This window comes from Equus asinus, chromosome 23 (assembly GCF_041296235.1).
Source record: "Equus asinus isolate D_3611 breed Donkey chromosome 23, EquAss-T2T_v2, whole genome shotgun sequence".
NCBI classification, from domain to species: Eukaryota; Metazoa; Chordata; class Mammalia; order Perissodactyla; family Equidae; genus Equus; species Equus asinus.
This window is the reverse complement of record NC_091812.1, coordinates 33,318,122-33,337,007: the sequence shown is the minus strand read 5'-3', so window position 1 is coordinate 33,337,007 and position 18,886 is coordinate 33,318,122. Positions and strand designations below refer to the sequence as shown.

Sequence of the window (18,886 nt, the reverse complement as noted above, 5' to 3'; positions counted from 1 at the left end):
GAAGAAGGGAGGTTGACCGAAAACTTGGAAAGACACTTTGGCAAACTCCACATGGTTTTGTAATTTTCTTTCAGTCCACTTCTAGGTCCAAAATAAATTTTAGAAAACACTAGTACAATGACTCAATTGTACCTTCCTCACGGATCTGAGGTGATGGCTTTAAGTGATCAGCACAGGGCTTGACCCATCATTAGCCCTCCTGAAATGTTACCCGTAATAGTCATGGTGGTAATCACGTGTGCGGTGGAAAATGATCTCTTCCCTACCCTCAATATGCCTTCTGCTCGCTTAAATATTAGATGTTTTGAAAGCTCGTTAATTTCTGTATTGAAAAAGTCATAATGGACAAATGATGAACTGGGGAACATTACAACACTTATGACAGATATCAGGTTACTCTCTTTAATATGTAAAAAAATTTCTGTAAATCAATAATGAAAAACTAACAACCAAATAGAAAAATGGGCCAAGGACAGCACACAAAGGAAATATCCATGGCTTTTAAACATATAAGAAGATATTCAGCTTAACTCATAATGAGAGAAATTCAAATTATAGCTACAACGAGGTGCTATTTTTTATCTAATCAGATGGAGAAATATCAAGAAGTTCAACATACACTGGATTTATGAGGGTGGGAAAAATACTCTCATATATTGCTGCTGGAAGCATAAACTGGTCCAACTTCAAGAAGGAAAGTTGGGCAATATTTAACCAAAGTATAAATGCATTTTCCCTTTTATTCAGCAATTCACTTTCTAGGGCTTTCTCCCATGGCTATACTCAGAAATGTGTACTTAGTCATAGGCACAAGTAGATTTATTGCCACATTGCTTTAATAGCTAAATATTAGAGGAAATGTGAATGTAGATCCCTAGGGCACCAATTAATTAAGTTGTAGTATATCTATATAATGGAAAAGCTATGGAACAGTTTAAAAATATAAGGCAGCTTTAGATAGACAGATGAGAGAGAGAGATAATAGATCAATAGATTATGTAACAATCTCCGAGATATTAATTGAAAAAAATCATGCTACAAAATAGTGTATTGTAGGTTAATCATTTGAATAAAAACTGAAAGGCTATACCTAAATATATATTAGCACATGAATAAAGTATCTTTGGAATGATGTCCCAGAAGCTGAGGGTGAGAGAGAGGCTGACCTTCACGGTCTTATATCTTTCACTTATGCACCATTCTGTATCACCTATCCAAAAGATAATAATAAAAAAATTAAAAACCATTAATCCACCTGGAAAGTGTGGCCCTGGAGCCCTGAGAGACATTACTCATGTCATTCTTTGACAGTCCTTTCACTGCCTCCGCTTGGCCTAGCGCTGTGCTAGAGTAAGGCACCCATCCCCAGGCTGGCATGTGCAGAACCTTCAGGAAGGCCTAATCATAGAGTTAGAAAGGGGAGGAGAAAGGAGCCATAGTCTCAGCCCAGTTAATCTGGGAGGATCCACAGTGACCCTCAGATCTAATACATAGTCTCTTTTCACAGAAAAAGAATTGGCCTAGAGCCTAGGGTTGCCAGGTAAATTTCAGTTTCCATTTGAAAAGACAAGTAATTTGTTTAGTATAAGTCTGTCCCATGCAATGTGTGAGACATACTTAAGTATTTTTAATCGCTTAATCTGGCAATCCAAGTGGGATCCAGAGCCTGGCGGCTCATCAGGGAGTGTGTATTCTCCCAGCCTGGCTTTCCTGACCTGTGAAACGCAGAATAATAACTCTCCAGCTTTATCCCAGGGTTGCTATGAGGCTTACATACGCCCACTGCTATGTGAATAGTTAAGTGCTCTAAAATAGCGAGGAATGAACACGGTTGCCCTCAGTGTTATTGTTATCAAAACCCTGGTCTCCATGGCAAACAAGATATTGAAACCCACTGCCTTGTTTTCTACCAACTTTACTGTGATTTCCTATAAGCCGTAGGCACATAGTCATACGTTTATTTTTATATTTAAAGGGAATTTCTAAAATATATTAACAGGGACTTCATTCTTAGTATTTATTGTTCTTGCACTTCAATTTGTTGCCGTTATTTTAAACCATCTTTACCTGATGTGAATGGATGGCAGAGTATACTGATTAATTCTTTTAGCAGATGTCTGCTGAACACCTGTCTGCGCCAGGCATGGGAGGTAAAGTGGTGAGTGAAACAGACATAGACCCTGCCGTCATTGAGTGCAAGATCTGGCTGAGGCTCAGCAGTGATAGAACCGAAGGAGGAGAGTAAACAGATAAGAATGCTTCTCAAGCCTGGTGTGACTTTACAATCACTTGGGGAGATTCTAAAAATTCTATTGTTAGTGGAGTGACCAGCCAACCCAGTTTGCCCAGGGTGGAGGGGCTTCCCAGGACATGGACTGATGTCTAGGCTCACTGCAGACCAAGGTCGCCCTCGGTGATTCCAATGTGCATCCAGGCTTGAGAACTGCTGGATTAGGAGTGTTGGGCATGTTGGCTCTTGAGCTCAATAAAGGTGATGACTTCTCCAGCAGTGTGAATGTGATTACGTACATAGACATGTAGGGAGTGAGTTCATGTACTAGAGCCAACGCCAGCTAACTAGGTAAAACTGACATGGAAGGAGCAGGAGTCTGGCTTGGAGTGGGAAGGACAGGGAATGGTTGTGGTTTGTAGTACATTAGACCGCCATATTGGAGAGACCCAAGACTGTCTAAGTCAGGGGTTTCCCAACCCTCCCCAGGTCCAAAGGATGAACTCCAGGAGCCCCCTGTAAAGAGATTGATTGGGAGGGAACAGACTTAGTAGGCAAAATTGCCCTGGACAACAAATGACTCTATAAAACTATAGCCAACTGGGCAATCACAGCCGCTTTTCTTTTGTCTGTTAACGGATGAACTTCTGTGTTCCATTCTGTTTGAAAAACAAAAAGTTTTAAAGCCACTAATCTAGATGAGATCACTCACTTTATGGATATTATGGGGTTTACTTTCGTTTAAACTCTTCTTTCTATTATTATGGTCACACCATTGTAAGTTATATCCTCTCCGCAATGCAATGAAATGAATTGTGTATACCTCTATAGCTGTATTTTCTAAGTTGAATATTCTTGCTCCTATTTGCTTTTATATTTTATAATAGGCATAAAATGCAGAATCTGAAATGAGAAAGTGCAGATAAAAGTAAATATATATGTATATCTATTTATATATAAAATGTCTACTTAAAATATATTTAAATTCAGATTTATTTATTTATCTGTACTGTGGTGCAATTTTCATAGGCACCCTTATTTTATTTTGGTTTGAATGAAGCTGAAATGTGTATAACTCCTTTTGTTTGACGAAATTGCCCTGCATAACGCATGAGCAAAAATTCAGCTGTCCTCTCAGCGGTGTTATTAGAAAACTGGTGAGACAGAGTCTCTTGTAAGTCAAAATCAGAAAATTTCCTTGTAAATGAACACCTATTCCATGGAAGAAGAATACTTTTTCCTTCCAGGTACGCTCAGGGAAGATGAAGAGCGAATCCAGTCACCCATGGCCCCTGAGGTCATCGCCTTCTACATTTCCTTTATCTTAAATGGAGCGACACTTCTGTTTCCAAGGAGTATGCTCCCCACCTGGCAAGTCATGTGGTGGAAAATGTGTTCTGAGAACTGATCTTAGGTAGAACCAACGTTGTCGGTAATGCAGCCTTCTTATCTTTTCGTGTTCTTTCTTAAATACTGTGTAGCGTGGAGCTCCCTCTCCAAATATCCCGCGACTTTTCCGTTGGGGTTCGTCACTTGGCTTTCTGTTGGTAGTTGCTAAGGTAAACTTCTCTTCTAAAACTGCCACTGGGGCCAGCAGGGTTTAAAGCTACATCCTTCCCAGACCCCGTGAAGCAGGGTGGGGCCGACATCTGCCCTGGTGGTTTCAAATGTTGGCAGATTGTTGACACTGGAGATTGCCTCCTGGCTTTTGTTTTGCTTTTGCAGCCTTAATGCTTTGTAATCTTTGAAGTCTACTTTTGCAGTGTTAGCCAGGGCATAAGAATAATTTCCTCGTTGCCAGGGGGAACCAAAATAGCAATGGGGACGTCTCTGCAATGCTGACCCCGTCAGTTCTCTGTGGATTGCTGATCTCGGTTCTTTGGACTCCTTGAAATTTGAAGCTGATAAAACCACTGCTGTCTTGAATCTAGAAATGTCACACACTGAGACGTTGTCTGAATGCTTCCCACAAACTCTGCATTCCAGAGAGGCAAAGAATTGTGCATTTTAACAATCCCTTGTATATCTTGACATAATGAGAATTTGTGTTTCAGAAACTATTAGCAGTGAGAGCATATGTGAAAATATTAAGTGTGGCGTGTGTGAGTTGCTGGTGAAGTTACAGCCCTCATTAAATATCTTATTTCCTAGATTAACAGTACATTGAGTAATTGTGATGAAATTCAAACCTAATGAGAAATCTCCATAATAAAAACGTTTGAATGTTTCCTTTGTATGTAAACATAGCTAAATCTATCATTAGGAAGGAGTTTACTCATTTATTTAAAAGTATAGAAAGTACTGGGGCCAGCCTAGTGGCAGTAGTGGTTAGGTTCATGTACTCCGCTTCAGTGGCCCGGGGTTCATGGGTTTGGATCCAGAGCGTGGACATATACCCCGCTCATCAAGCCATGCTGTGGTGGCATCCCACATACAAAATAGAGGAAGATTGGCGTGGATGTTAGCTCTGTGACAATCTTCCTCACACACACACACACACACACACACACACACAAAACCAGAGAGAGTACTTGCCAGGAGGCAGGTAGATGTGGTATGTGCCCTTATATGCTTAAAGCCTAGTGAGGAATACAGATGAGTAACCAGAAAATCGTGAATTAAAGTTATAATGCTGATACTAAAAGAGACTTAGAAGAGACATTTAACCAAGTTTAGAGGTAGAAGTTAGCAAAGGCTGCCTGGAAAAAGCAATATCTAAATAGGACCACCATGTATAGTTGTCTAGGTTGTGCACTGCAAAACTATACTTAGTGGCTATGCGAGAAGACCTGGAAGCAAGAAAAAGTGTGATGTCTTAGTTTAGAGGAACTAAAAGAAATTCTGTGGCTACCATGTAGACTGTGAAATGGTTATGGTGGTTAAATATGAGGGCCAGAACACCAGGGCCTTATAAATCAAGGACAGTGAGGAACCCCTCATGTGTTTTAGGCCAGGAAGTAATATGGTCAGTTTGGCATAGAAGAAAGAACACTCTGGCTACAATGTGGAGATCAGATTAGAGTGGGGCAAGACTGAAGCAGGAAGACCCATTGGAAGGCTCTCGCAACCATCCCAACAAAAGATGGTGTTCCAAGCTGGAGCAGTGGAGAGGACGTGGTGGAATGGATAGCTTTGAGAGAAGTTTAGGAAATTGAGTCATCAAGACTGATGGAATTTTGGAGGCAGGAGATAGACGAATCAATGAAAATGCTGAGATTTCTTGATTGGTCATTAGATAGTGTGGGTCTCCATTCACTCAGATTGGGAACACAGAGGAAGAGCAGGATTTCGAGGACAAAGAATGAGTTTAAGTGTCAAGGGCATGTCCAAGTCTCGCCCAGCAGGAAATCAGATGTGTGGGTCTGGAAGTTAATAAGGGATCCGGCTGGTGATATAGACTTGGGAATCACCCATATGAAAATGAGGCTGGAAGTCTTGGGGTAGTGAATCAGTCAGGTAGTTTGGAAGCCTGTAGCAGAAAAAACTATATACCAATGGTTTAAACTGGGAGATCTTTCATATGAAAAGTGCAGAGGTCGGAAGTCTAGACTGGTTAGAAAACTCAACGATTTGAGCAGGAACCCAGGTCCTTCTGTGTTTCTGCCAGGCCCACTGCGACGACTTCCATCCTCAGGGTCGCCTGCTAGGGTGACCAGCTGTGCCACTTTGTCCAGGATGGAGGGGATTTCCAAGACATGGGACTTTCCATTTTAAAACCAGGAAGGTCCCAGGCTAACTGGGATGAGTTGGTCACCCTTGTCACCTCCGGTTTTAAGATGGTCACTGCATCTGCAGCCCATTGTGTCCACACCTCAGACAGGAAGAAGGAGGAAGGGAGAAGGACAAAAGGACATCCCAGCTGAGTCAGGCTCAACACTAAGGAGCTTTCCTGGCAGCCCCATCCAACTTTCTCTTCCATCTCTCTCTAGAACTTAGTCATTGGCTGCCTCTAACTGTCCGTGGGACAATGTCAGTGTCTTGGCTGGGTCCATTACCAGCCCCAGTAAAATGAGGGTTCTTTAGAGAGGAAGCAGGAGAGAATGGACATTGGGAGGGCCATGAGCAGTTCCTGCCAGTGAGAAAGACTCATCGTAGTGGAGAATCCAGACCCAGTGAAATACAAGCACTTGAAGAGACGAGCAAAGTAGAGAATCCCACAAGAAGATGGAGAAGTAGCAATAGAAGAGAGGAGCAAAACCATGAGAGAGGGTATCGAGGAATCCAGAGGAAGAACACATTGTAAGATCAAGAGAGAGTCAGAGAGGGTAATGCCACTCCATGCGATTTGTAACCAAGGACTATGGAAATTCCCCTCAGTCCCCAAAGGGCAGACACCCCAGATGTGGGAGAAGTTGCTGAGCCGACTAGAGGAAGAACCTGGACCATATTGGTCCCCCATGGCCTTCTCCCAGGACCGGGGCTCACGCTGCTAATGGATGGCAATGCTCTATTCAGGGGGAGTGCACTGGGCCTCGCCATTTTCTGTGCTTTTAATCCTAAGGGCATGAGAGAAAAGCCTTCCCTGGCCTTGTTGAACATCAGGGTCCATCCACCCCCACATATTAAATTTCTACAGAAGTTCTGCAATCATAGGCAGAGTTCTGGCTCCTTTGGTGAGAAGAGCAAATTCTTATTTATAAATGAATACAGGGAAGCCTGAAAAGTCGATTTCCACATTAGGAGGAAGGGTTGTCCTGCCCACAGCCCGAAGCTCGGACGTGGCAATTTTGAACTGCTCTTTAAGTGCAGGCATTTCTTTTTCCTTAAGCAAAGCTATATTTGAAATGTTCCAAGAATGAGAGCCTCTTTGCTCTACTGGAGAAGGTTTCCTTCTGGGAGAGGTTTCTTACCACTTGAGACCAAAATAGGACTGCAAATGCTCATCACTTCTTCTCAATTATAGATCATTTTGCCCATCACATTTCAGAAGCAGGACCTGCCTGTGAAGTTATATTACAAATCAAGCATCCTCAGTACATTGATTTCTGGAAAGATTTAGATTTAAGCTCATACCGCTTAAATCTTATTCATCTCCTTATCCATGGAAGCTAACCAGAAGCCAGGGGTTTTTTGCAGTTTTATTAAATAGAAATGAGAAGTTTCTTGAAACTGCGTCATTGTTAGGGACCTCATATGGCAAGAAATGGGAAGAAAAGAAGCCATTCCCATCAAAAACATTTACTGAAAAGGGATGCGTTTTGCAACGTCCTGTAGAGAAATCCTTTCTAATCCAGCAGGGAGACTGGGAGCCTGGCAGACTTGTTATGCTGGATATTACAGAGCATCCTGTTGTCTGGCACCTCGGGGTCCAAATCCAGCACTGAAATGGATTACCCATAGATGCACACATAGTGCCTTCTGCTCAATTTAAATTAGTAAATACTTGTTAAGACACTAGGCTGAATCTCTGGGCTGTGCCTTGCACTTACAGATCTTTGGGCTCCAAGGTTGCCCTCATGCTGAGGAGCTCCATGACCCTTCATCTCCATATTGCCCCACTCCCTACTCCCCAACAGTGTCTACAGGGGATATCGGCTGGGGTCCCCTGAGCTCAAGACTGTGGGGTCTCTCTGTCTACAGTTACTAACCAAAGAGAAGGTACAAATATCTTTTTCTATAGACATTGATTCTAACCATCCATTTGTTAACATCCTTTGGTGGGGATAAATGTGCACTACTATAGATCAATTATCAAGCATACCTAATTTTAGAAAACTTGACATGTTTCAAACCTTTTAGATTTGAGGCAATGTGATAGAAAAGTTAATCTGGTTATTGTGTTATCAAACAGAAGTAGTATTTGTAGAAAAGCTTACATGGCTTCCATATAGAAACATCCATCCCTTCAGGATCCTGGTGTAAGGGAAACTTGGCTCTCCTGCTGTAGGAGAGTGGATAGAATTTTGAAAAGATAAATTAATAAAGAGACAGATGAGGAAATATTTGGAGGCAGCATGGTGCATGGGAAATGCATGGACTTGGTGCCAGACCCTGGTGTATTAGCTGTGACCATGGACTGCTGAATTAACCTGTGTAAATCTCTCTTTCCTCATTTGAAAAGTGGTCATTCCCACCTCATAGAATCATTCATCAGGATTAAGAGAGAAGAACTTATGTGAAGAATCTAGTGCCTGGGGCCAGCCCCACGGCCGAGTGGTTAAAGTTCTGTGTGCTCTGCTTTGGTGGCCCAGGTTCATAGGTTTGGATCCTGGATGTGGACCTACTCCACTCATGAGCCATGCTGTGGAGGTGTCCCACATACAAAGTAGAGGAAGATTTGCACAGATGTTAGCTCAGGGCTAATCTTCCTCACCAAAAAAAAAAAAAAAGAAAAGAAAAGAATCTAGTGCCTACAGCACAATGAGTATTAGTTCCCTTTGAGTCTTTGTTTCTTAACAGTTGATTTGAGATGAATTCTTGAAAGCTATGTTCATTTTCATATGATTAAAATTATATTCAGGGGCTGGCCCAGTGGTATAGTGGTTAAGTTTGTGTGCTCTGTTTTGGTGGCCCAGAGTTTGCAGGTTCGGATCCTTGGTGCAGACCTAGAACCACTCATCAAGCCATGTTGTGGTGGCATCCCACATACAAAATAAGGAAGATTTACATGGGTGTTAGCTTAGCAACAATCTTCCTCAAGCAAAAAGAGGAAGACCAGCAACAGATGTTAGCTCAGGGCCAATCTTCCTCACTAAGAAAAAAAAATTATATTCATATAATGATTTGTTAAATAAACTGCAGAGGATAAGAGTAAAATTGGAAACTTCAAACAGAAGGTGAGAATACTTTGTGCAAGTCATAGAAATTTGTGACTTTTCTTAGATGTTTTCAGAACATTCTTCTACCATAGGTAATCAGTAGATTGATAAATGGGTTGTGAATCTGATCGATTGAGAGAAAAGTCAGATATTAATGAGCCCCAATATTTAATACAGCTTTTTACATTTGAGGAATGCTATACCATTTATTTTCTAATAAGACAATCAACTGTTTTTGATAATCCCTATGTCCATTGCATTTCTATACATTTGACTTTTTAATTTTTTGAAAATCTTTGATGTGCAAAAAAAGCAAGACTCCTTCAAAATATAAGCCAATGGTGGGGCTGGCCCCGTGGCCTAGTGGTTAAGTTCAGCATGCTCTGCTTCAGTGGTCTGGGTTCAGTTCCTGGGTGTGGACCTACACCAGTCATCAGCAGCCATGCTGTGGAGGTGACCCACATACAAAGTAGAAGAAGATGGGTGACAGATGTTAGCTCAGGGTGAGTCTTCCTCAGCAAAAGAAAAAAATATATCTATATGTAAGCTAATGGTTTCTACATAATTGAGGATGCAGTTTCATGGAGGCATCCCCTCTCCACGATAGGAATCTGGTTCTTGCAAAAACTGTGTAAACGTTTGCTGAATGTTTTGTGTGCATTATTGTCCAGGCTGCTTTCATTAAATGGTAGACCCCAGAGATGATTGTCATAGCAGAGAATGTAGTTGGGCAAGGGGATGGGACAGACTGGGAGGGGCTGAGACCTAGAAAAGGGTGTGTCCGCAGCTGTGGAGCAGACACTAGGGATAATGGCTCCAGCTGCAGCTGGATCTTCTGTACGGCGGGCAGAAGTTGGTGTCAGAAGGGTAGGACAGTGGGCAGCAGGTAGAACGAGTAGCAGTTAGTATCAGAGAGGTCCCACCCTCAGGAAGAGTGTGCTGCGTGGATATCTGGAAAGTAGGAGCTAACTTTTATTAACAGCTTACCACGTGCCTTTAGGCACTGGGCACTGTGCTAAGAGCTTGACTTTCGTTATTTTATTTAATCTTCTTTAAAACTCTGCAAAGTCACTATTTAAGCACCCCCATTTTACCAGTGAAAAAAGTGACTCTCAGTTAGTACAAGCAACTGGCTCAAAGTGACATGATTTGTTAGTGGTGTGACTGGGATTTGAACCCACATCAGGCTGGTGTGATAACCACATTCTTTTAACCGCTCCACTGTACTGCTTCCACTGGCAGGACCTGACCCAGGAAGGCTTTCAGTGAGGCATTCAGGAAATCTGGTGAGAAGGTCCCCACCTCAGTTTATGGGCTGGACTTCAGCCCTGGGAAGGAAGCTGCCAGAAAGAAGGCAGTGTCCTTGTCTTAGATACGCAAGGTGCTGAGAGCTAAAGAAAATAGAGATGTAGGCATTGCTATCAGAGCTGGATCACGAGGTTTCAGCCAGAATCATATAGGAGGAAATATGCTAAATTCTACTTTAGAAATGATTAATCCTGGTGGGAGGAGGGGAAGTGGTGAGAGTGGGTGGCCAGGAGGGGACCACTCAAGAGGACAAAGGTGCAGATTTCAACAGCAAAGGGTCAACTAAGGCGAAATGAGTGAAAGCTGTTCTCCTACCAGCGTTGAAAATGTGTGGCTGGTCTGCTACCTGAACAAATATCGGCTCTGATTCTACTGGAAAAAAGGAAGGAGGCGATACAAATTTCTACTATCCCTGAGCAGCTAAACATCTCCTCCCCCAATGATGAGAACAGAAATAGTTAACAATTAACATTACAATTTACAGAGCATTTCTATATACGTCATCAGGTTCTCACTACTACCCCAAAAAGTAGATATGAAGTCATATCTCACTTGAGCTTTAAAGTCAGCACAAAAAGTGAAAATTGGGTACCATCAAAATTGCTCTTGAAAGGTCCTTAAATTGCATGGAGAGTACAGTGCACATGGTTCTCTATATAGTATATCATTTCTATGTACAACACAATTTTCCTTTCTGTGTTAAAATATGTAAAATAGATTTCGTTTAGTGGCTGTTTGTATGAAAAATTTATTTCATATGTGTATGTATGTATTGCAGTGGTTGGATTATTTTCAGTTGGTTTATTTTTTCTGAGTATGTTGAATGATTTTCCAAATATTGAATATATATGTCATAGGACTCCCTGTGTTATTATTCCCATTTTGCAGGCAAAAAAACTGATGACACAGTTAGCATATACATGATAAAGTTTTAAACTGAGATTATACTTTGCAAATCCTGGATGGGCTTCTCTGCACCATACGGTCACCTCATCACGATCGTCACACCGGAATGACAGTACATTTGTTAGCAAGTGGAATTGCAGGGGTACCTCACGATTCATGCCCTGGCCACACTGCCATAGTGATGGCCTGGGATATAGACCCGTCATGCTGTGCCTTGGCTATGAGAAGTCCTTAATACATTGAGCTCCAGCTGTGCAGATGTGGCCAGCAATTGAGTGTGACCTCAAAACTCAGTTCTTTATGTCTGCCCTCACTGAAACAGAAATGTTTTTCTATTGTTGTTTTCTGATGCCTGCGTGTGGCTAGAAGACATGTTCAGAGCCTCGGGAATATGGAGCCTGACCTTTTTGGCAGGATGACTTAATTATTGATTTCGATTGCTGACACTTTTTTAAAAAATGCGTGTCGAAGTTTATGGCCCTTTTCTGACTCCTTTTAAAGGTTTTATCATTTCCAATAAATGTCTCATAAATCAGTTCAAGCTGACTCAGCAGCACTATTTGAAGAGGCTCCTTCCCTCCCCTCCTGCCCTCATCTCTCTAACACCCAGCCTAGTGAATCTACCCCCGACCCGTGGCCTCATGTGTCAGTCAACCTCCCAATCCACCTGTGATTTCTGCCATTTCCTGCCTTTTTATTTTTTGTTTGTATTTACTTTAACATCTCTGAAGCACTGTTTTCTCTCTTTATTGTTTAAAATAGATGGAGAAAGAGAGAGACAGAATAGGGAATGGTGGAGTAAGGACTCCATTGTCCATGAAAGCAATGAAAACACTGGCAACAATTGTCAAAATCAGTTTTTTAAGAATTTGAAATTAACCAAAGACTTGCAACATTTGGGAGCGTTTATTAAAAAAAACTCTTGAATATCAGTAAGAACAGTGAGCTTTGTGATATTTAAACTTACTCTATTCCCATCCTGATCTTTAAAGTCATGTGGAAATGCAAGAGAACCAGAATAGTCAAAACAGTCTTGGAAAGGGGGATGAAGTTGGAGGGCTCACACTTCCCAACTTAAAATTTTACTACAAAGCTATAGTAAGCAAGACTGTGTGGTCCTGTCTTAAGGATAGATACAGATCAGTGGAATAGAATTGAGGATTCAGAAATAAACTCTAGTATCTATGCTGCATTGATTTTCAACAAGGATGCCTAGATGATTTAATGGGCAAAAATTAACTCAAAATAGATCAAAGACCTAAATGTAAGAGTTAAAACTATAAAACTCTTAAAAGAAAACATAGCTGTCAACTTTCATGACCTTAAGTTAGACAATGGTTTCTTAGCTATGACACCAAAAGCACACACAACCAAAGAAAAAATAGAAAATTGGACTTCATCACAATTAAAAACTTTTGTACTTCAAAGGATACCATCAAGAAAGTGAAAAGACCACCCACAGACTGGGAAAAAATATTTTCAAATCATGTATCAGATAAGATTTAGTATCTAGAATATATAGAATCTCATAATTTAACAATAAAAAGATAAATAACCCAATCTTTTAAATGGGCCAAGGACTTTAATAGACATTTCTCCAAGGAAGATGTACAAATGGCCAATAAGCACATGAAAAAATGCTCTACGTCATTACTCTTTAGAGAAATGCAAATCAAAATCATAGTTAGATACCACTTCACATCTACTAGATTGACTGTAAGAAAAAAAGAGGAACAGTAGCAAGTATTGGTGAAGAGGTGGCGAAATTGGAACTCTCGTACATTGCTAGTGAACATGAAAGTGGCATTGCCACTTTAGAAAACAGTTCAGCAGTTCCTCAAAAAGTTAAACATAGAGTTACCATGTGACCTAACAATTCCATTTCCAAACATATACCTAAGAGAATTGAAACTTATGTCTACATAAAAACTTGTATGTAAATGTTCATAGCAGCATTATCCGTAATAGCCAAAAAATGGGAACAACTCAAATGTCCATCAACTGATGAGTGGATAAATGAAATGTGGTATATCTATAAAATGGAAAATTACTCAGTCTTGAATGAAATTCTGATACGTGCTACAACATGATGAACCTAGAAATATCATGCTAAGTGAAAGAAGCCAGTCACAAAAGGCCACATATTATATGATTCCATTCATATGAAATTTCCAGAATAGATAAATCCATATAGATAGAAGGTACATTCATGGTTTCCAGAGGCTTGAAGGAGGTAAAAATGAGGAATGACCGCTAGTGGGTATGAGATTTCCTTTTGGAGTGATGAAACGATTCTGGAAATAGGTAGTGGTGATGATTGCACAACTTTGTGAATATACTAAAAACCATTGACTTGTATTTAAAGGGTGAATTTTATTGCATGTAAATTATGTCCAAGATTAACTTCCAGATGTCAATCTCATTAGGCTGGGATAAATGAAATAACTCACAAAGAAAACCTCATTAACTCACTCACTCAGTGGTAAAATGATTCTTTTTAACAAAGAAGAAACAACTCACCAAAAACATTATCAATTTGTTCTAAAATAGCAATTTTCTTAGTGACAGTCCAGGGTAAGGCACTCTTCCTGATATCAATATCTTCCTCATTCTGTCTTCATTTTCTAAAACTTCTTAAAAATATACCATGTTCCTTCTAGTTCAATTTAGTTCTAACATGACCACAAAATATACTCTGATACTGAAGCCACAAGCAAGGATAATAAATATTTTCAACTCAAGTGCCAGCTCTGATTGATTGGGAGTGGCCACATGAACCACTTTGTTTAGAAGGATTCTGAGGCTATGTCAAGACTAGGCAGGAAAAAAATGTAGTGATTAATTAAGAAAATCTGTCTTGAACTTGGCAGTGATAGTAGGAGTGGGTAGCACTTGGCTAGTTATTTGATCTAGGAAAATGCATTATTCTGCTGAATGGATGCAAAATCAGTTGAGTAGATAAATCTTTGGATGGATTATAATGCAGCTAGTAGGCACGTTCACAGAACATGACCTAAAAATGAACTTGAGGTCTGTAATTTACATGTAAAATCTCAATATTTTGAAATAGCCAAGATTTAGGACTGAGATGTCAAAATCACTCAATAAATAGCATCAACTTTCATACTGAATAATATCAAGGTATTTTAAATAATACATTTTATGGTATGTGTTCTCAAATGTTCTTAATATGAGAGTATTAGCATATACTTTTAATAAAATCTGATATAGTGAGAGATTATGTCAAGAGAGATTTTTTTTTGGCATTCACTGAAAAATCAAGATAATCACCAGAAGGTGGACTCTGCGAGCCTGCTGTAAGACGCATTTACTGAAGTTTGAGTTTCTGCCTCCAAGTGGAACTGTCTCCTCCCTGCTTCACACACTACAGCAGCTGGCTCTTTCTTTGATAGACAAGAGGTATCTGGGGAGTGAGTCCTTTCTCTGTCAGCTGTTGTGTATCACTGGTTCTCAAAGTGTGGTCCAGACCAGCAGCATCAGCATCACCTGGCACTTTCAGAAATGCAGCCTCACTCTAGATCTACTGGATTAAAAACTTTAAGAGGGGGCTCAGCCATCTGTGTTTGACCAAGCCCTCCGGGTGACTCTGGGCTCAAGTTTGAGAACCACAGGTGTGAGTTGTTCCCTTCTAGAACAGAGAGAGGAAGGAGCGAGTGGGAGAACAGGAGAAGCTGGGGAAGTGCCCCAGCAGAATTGGGCCTCATGGCAGCAAAGTTGGTTTGCGTTGTGAACCTCCATAGGACACAGTGGGGGTGTTCTTTATTTCTTTCCTCTTCTAGTCTTCATGTACCAACTCTCTCAAGAAAAGATTTGAAGTGCTCTCAGGATCTCCCCCAATCCCCATTCCCACCCCACCCCACTACCAGCCTGTTTAGTGTCCCTTCTTTTGGGGCAGTAGCAGAGAGTAGGGAAAGGAGGATGGCACTTATACATTCCCTCGTGTCACAATGAAGAGTATTTTTATTCAAAAAAGCGTTGACATCAAGAACCCTGGCTTAGTATTTCAAAACCCAACAGGCCCCATTGCTAGTGAATGTGTATGAAGCACCTAGAACAGTGCCTGGTTCTTAGTGCGTGTTCACCGTGCGTAGGAGGTAATGGTGTTGGTGGCAATTATTGCAAGGGCCAGATTTCTCCCGAGACGGTGCCTGGTTGGCATCTAGAAGTAGTTGCTATTTGCGCCTAGTGGGCGGTTGCTATGTTAAAAGGCTGCCAGCTGGAGATAGGTTTTGATCTTGAAACTCTTCACAGGCGGGCAAGACTCCCTGAAGACAATGCCCTAACTGTGCCCTAACAGTGAGGATGGTCATCAGCTGAGCTGCTGCTGGCCTGTTGGCACTTGCCACAGAGACAAGGATCCAGACTGGAATCAGCATTTGGTGCAACAAGTGTGGGCATAGGGGCTGAAGAACATCAAGCCAAGCAAAGAGGCATGTCAGGGCCTTTCTGGTAATAGTTTAGTGTCGGGGAGCCCAAAATACAAGGGGGTGGGGAGTGGCAACATGATGGAAGACAGCAGATTAAATGCTGGCCACCAGTGTGGGAACCTCTGAGCAAGCTTGAGAGTGCAGGCCAGAAAGGCAGTGGGTCCCCAAGACCCACAGGCAGATCAGATCACTGCTATAGGAAGCCAATGACCAGAGCTGGATTTGGAAGGCTCAAGTTAGGGTTCCCATCCTTTTCTTTTATTTTGTTCATAGAAATGTTGTTGTACATCCTGGTGTAGCTGGCAGAGCACCGTTTGTCAATATTGGGAAGATAGGGGGAGGCGGGGCAGGCGGAGGGAAGAGGAGCAAAGAGAGGAAAAGGAGAGGAGGAGGCAGTGAAGGAGGAGGGGGAAGGGAAGGAGAAGACAGAAGAGAAGAGGAGGCAGGAGGGGGTGAGAACGGGGAGGAGGGGATGGAGGAGAAGAAAATAGTGATGGCAGGTCCTGGTGTGTTCACTGCTTTCCAATCCCTGTCCTACATGTTTTGCATATACTTTCTCATTTAGTTAACAGAACTATGAGATTTGGTCATGGAAGAGTCTAGAGGAGAAGAGTCTTGTTCCTAATAAGGAAATTAACTTACAATGAACTTTTTCTACCTAGGCCCCAAGATCTGAGGTAACCAAAGCAATTCAATCAACTATAATGATGTGTGTTAAATGCAGATTGAATCATTAGGTATGAGGGAAGCTGTGGAAGGCGAAGGTTGAGTCCATCAAGGTATCTGACTCCAATCTTGGGTGTTTCACCTACTCTTGCTGCTCCTCCAGATTCTGAAGCCCCTTGGCCTGGGTTCTCAAACTCGTGTGCATATGGGGACCTGGAAAATGAATGCAATGTGGGAAGTGGGCCAGCTATAACATAGTAATAGGCAACAGACACTTGGCCTCAATGTCAGGAGGGAATAGGGAGTAGTGGGGATTATGACAAAATGGAACCCTCATACTACCCTCTGAAGAGGCAGCACTACTCAGCTCCAGTTCTTTTGTTGTCATGTGTCATGTGACAGTGGCCTCAGAGTTGCTGGACCTTCTAATTTTTAACAAGAAGGCAGAGATCCCGTGTTCAGGCAACGTTCAATGGGCCAACAAAATGCATCTGCAGGATATATCTGCCCTCAGATTTACTGGACCACAGTATTTTCCTGAGTTGCAAACAGAAGACTGATCTCTTCCCTGTATTTCTTTCTCTTTCCAGGCCATTACATTTACGTGGACACCTCCTTTGCCAAGCAAGGGGAGAAAGCTGTGCTGCTAAGTTCTGACTTACAGGCTGAGGAGTGGAGCTGCCTGCGTTTGGTCTACCAGATAACCACATCTTCAGGGTCTCCATCAGATCCCAGCCTGCTGAACCTCTATGTGAGATTTGAAGATGAAAGCTTTGATCGCTTGCTTTGGTCAGCTAAGGAACCTTCAGACAGCTGGCTCATAGCCAGCCTGGATTTGCAAAACACTTCCAAAAGATTCAAGGTGGGTGGAATTCAGGAGGAAGGTGCAGGGCTTCTTATGTGAATTTATGCTATTCTGAGATCTTATGAGAACTTCTGCCATTGAATTTAGTTGTCTCCTGTGTTAGGATGTGATGTTTTATAGGAGATGCGTCATAGAAGAATATTAGTAATGTAAATTAATATTTCGCTTATACCTAAAAAGAACTTCTTCCCAGATTTCTTTCCTGTCTATTTAAATGGAACTTTGGTAAGAATCTAAATGAGGCTTAAACCAACCTCTTGAATGGAAATTTATTTTCTAATGGGCTCGAGGGAGCATTTTCGTTTCTTATAACTTTGTTTCATTCTTCTAAGTTGTGTGTGGTATGTGTTTATGTTATCTTCCTAATGGTTAGTTTGCTCAAGTTTTGAACAAAAGTAACTATAATAAAAGGAAAAATGAAAATACTTTGAAAGGGGAAAGGGACCTAAAGGCCATGTTCTAATTCCTGTTCAAGGATGGAAGTTGTTCCATCAGCAGTATAGGAAAAGGAAAGTGGAGAATGTAAGATAAAGTTGGATGTGGACTGGCGTAGGGAAAGAGGATGGAATTTGGACTCACTTGGCCAAGAAGTGTGATGTTTACTGAGAATATGTCATGCAGGACCCAATGGAGCCTTCAGGAAAACTTTCTCTGTTCCTAATCCCCATTCAATTTCCTATCCCATCCCTTTCCTTCTTCAGAAAGTTTTTAAATATGGTACTCTCTTATAACCCCTGTCTGCTGGTCGTCCCTCCCCATCAGGCAGTGGGGTGGTTGAGGGAAGGAGCATTGAGGGTCTGAGTTCCCTATTTCACAATGTCCTGCCAGTGATATCTCACACCCTAAATGTACCAGCATCGTTGCAAAATATTGGGCTAAAGTCACATAAGGAAAAGCAAACACTTTGAGAAACAGGACCAAACGTGAACCATAACGGTGTTTGAAATCAGCTGCATAAATTGACATGCTTTTCTCTGTTCTCTATTTAAAATGTCCGAATTTTTCAGCAATATAGAAACCACGAGATGATTTGTGAGCCTCTTCCATCTCTGTGGAGATCTCCCACCACTAGTCAGATTTTGCTTCCTACCTCCTCCTCCAAGGGGTTTTTTTCCCCCTGAGACTTTTGCCCTCAGTTCCTGACCATTCTCAGAGTGAGTTTCCCCAGAGACACAAGCTCTCCTCTCCGTCTACAGCCGATTGGTGCTACCACAAGCACTGGCGAAGGTGGTGGTTGGGATAACGATCAAAGACAGCTGACTCCAAGCTTTTGTTGGACTTCTTGCTCACCTCAAGGTTCTGAGAGTATATGTATATGTTTGTATACACACACACGAGTGCACGTGTTCCTGTGCAAACACGCTAACACATTTTTTAAATAAAGTCCATCCAATAGCAGTTAGCTGAGACAATCTTGTTTTGCCTTGAATTACTGAACAGCTCCTGACAAGTAACTGAAATACTGAACCAAGGAAGCATGGTGTTTTCAGGTCTAACTCCCTTCTCCCCCATGTGTTGTGCAGATTTTAATAGAAGGTGTGCTAGGACAGGGAGACACCGCCAGCATTGCCCTCTTTGAAATCAAGATGACAACCGGCTACTGTATTGGTAAGTGGGTTTCATTTTCATCACATCAGAATGGGAATCTTTTTCTAAAATCTATTGTTGTCAGAGGGAATCGGATCAACCCTAAAGCCAGAGTATT

General features: G+C 41.7%; 1 protein-coding gene across 3 annotated transcripts in view; it reads left to right on the top strand.

The window, feature by feature from the left end:
• Positions 1-18,886, top strand: part of MAMDC2 (MAM domain containing 2) — a 148,473-nt gene that overhangs the window by 47,206 nt on the left and 82,381 nt on the right. For all 3 annotated transcript variants that reach the window (XR_011497505.1, XM_014845994.3, XM_044756647.2), the window contains exons 3-4: positions 16,907-17,178; positions 18,705-18,789. Coding sequence is in view for 2 of the 3 variants with exons in the window: in XM_014845994.3 (XP_014701480.1) it covers positions 16,907-17,178; positions 18,705-18,789 (357 nt within the window). In the remaining variant the exon portion in view is untranslated. The remainder of the gene's footprint in view (positions 1-16,906; positions 17,179-18,704; positions 18,790-18,886) is intronic.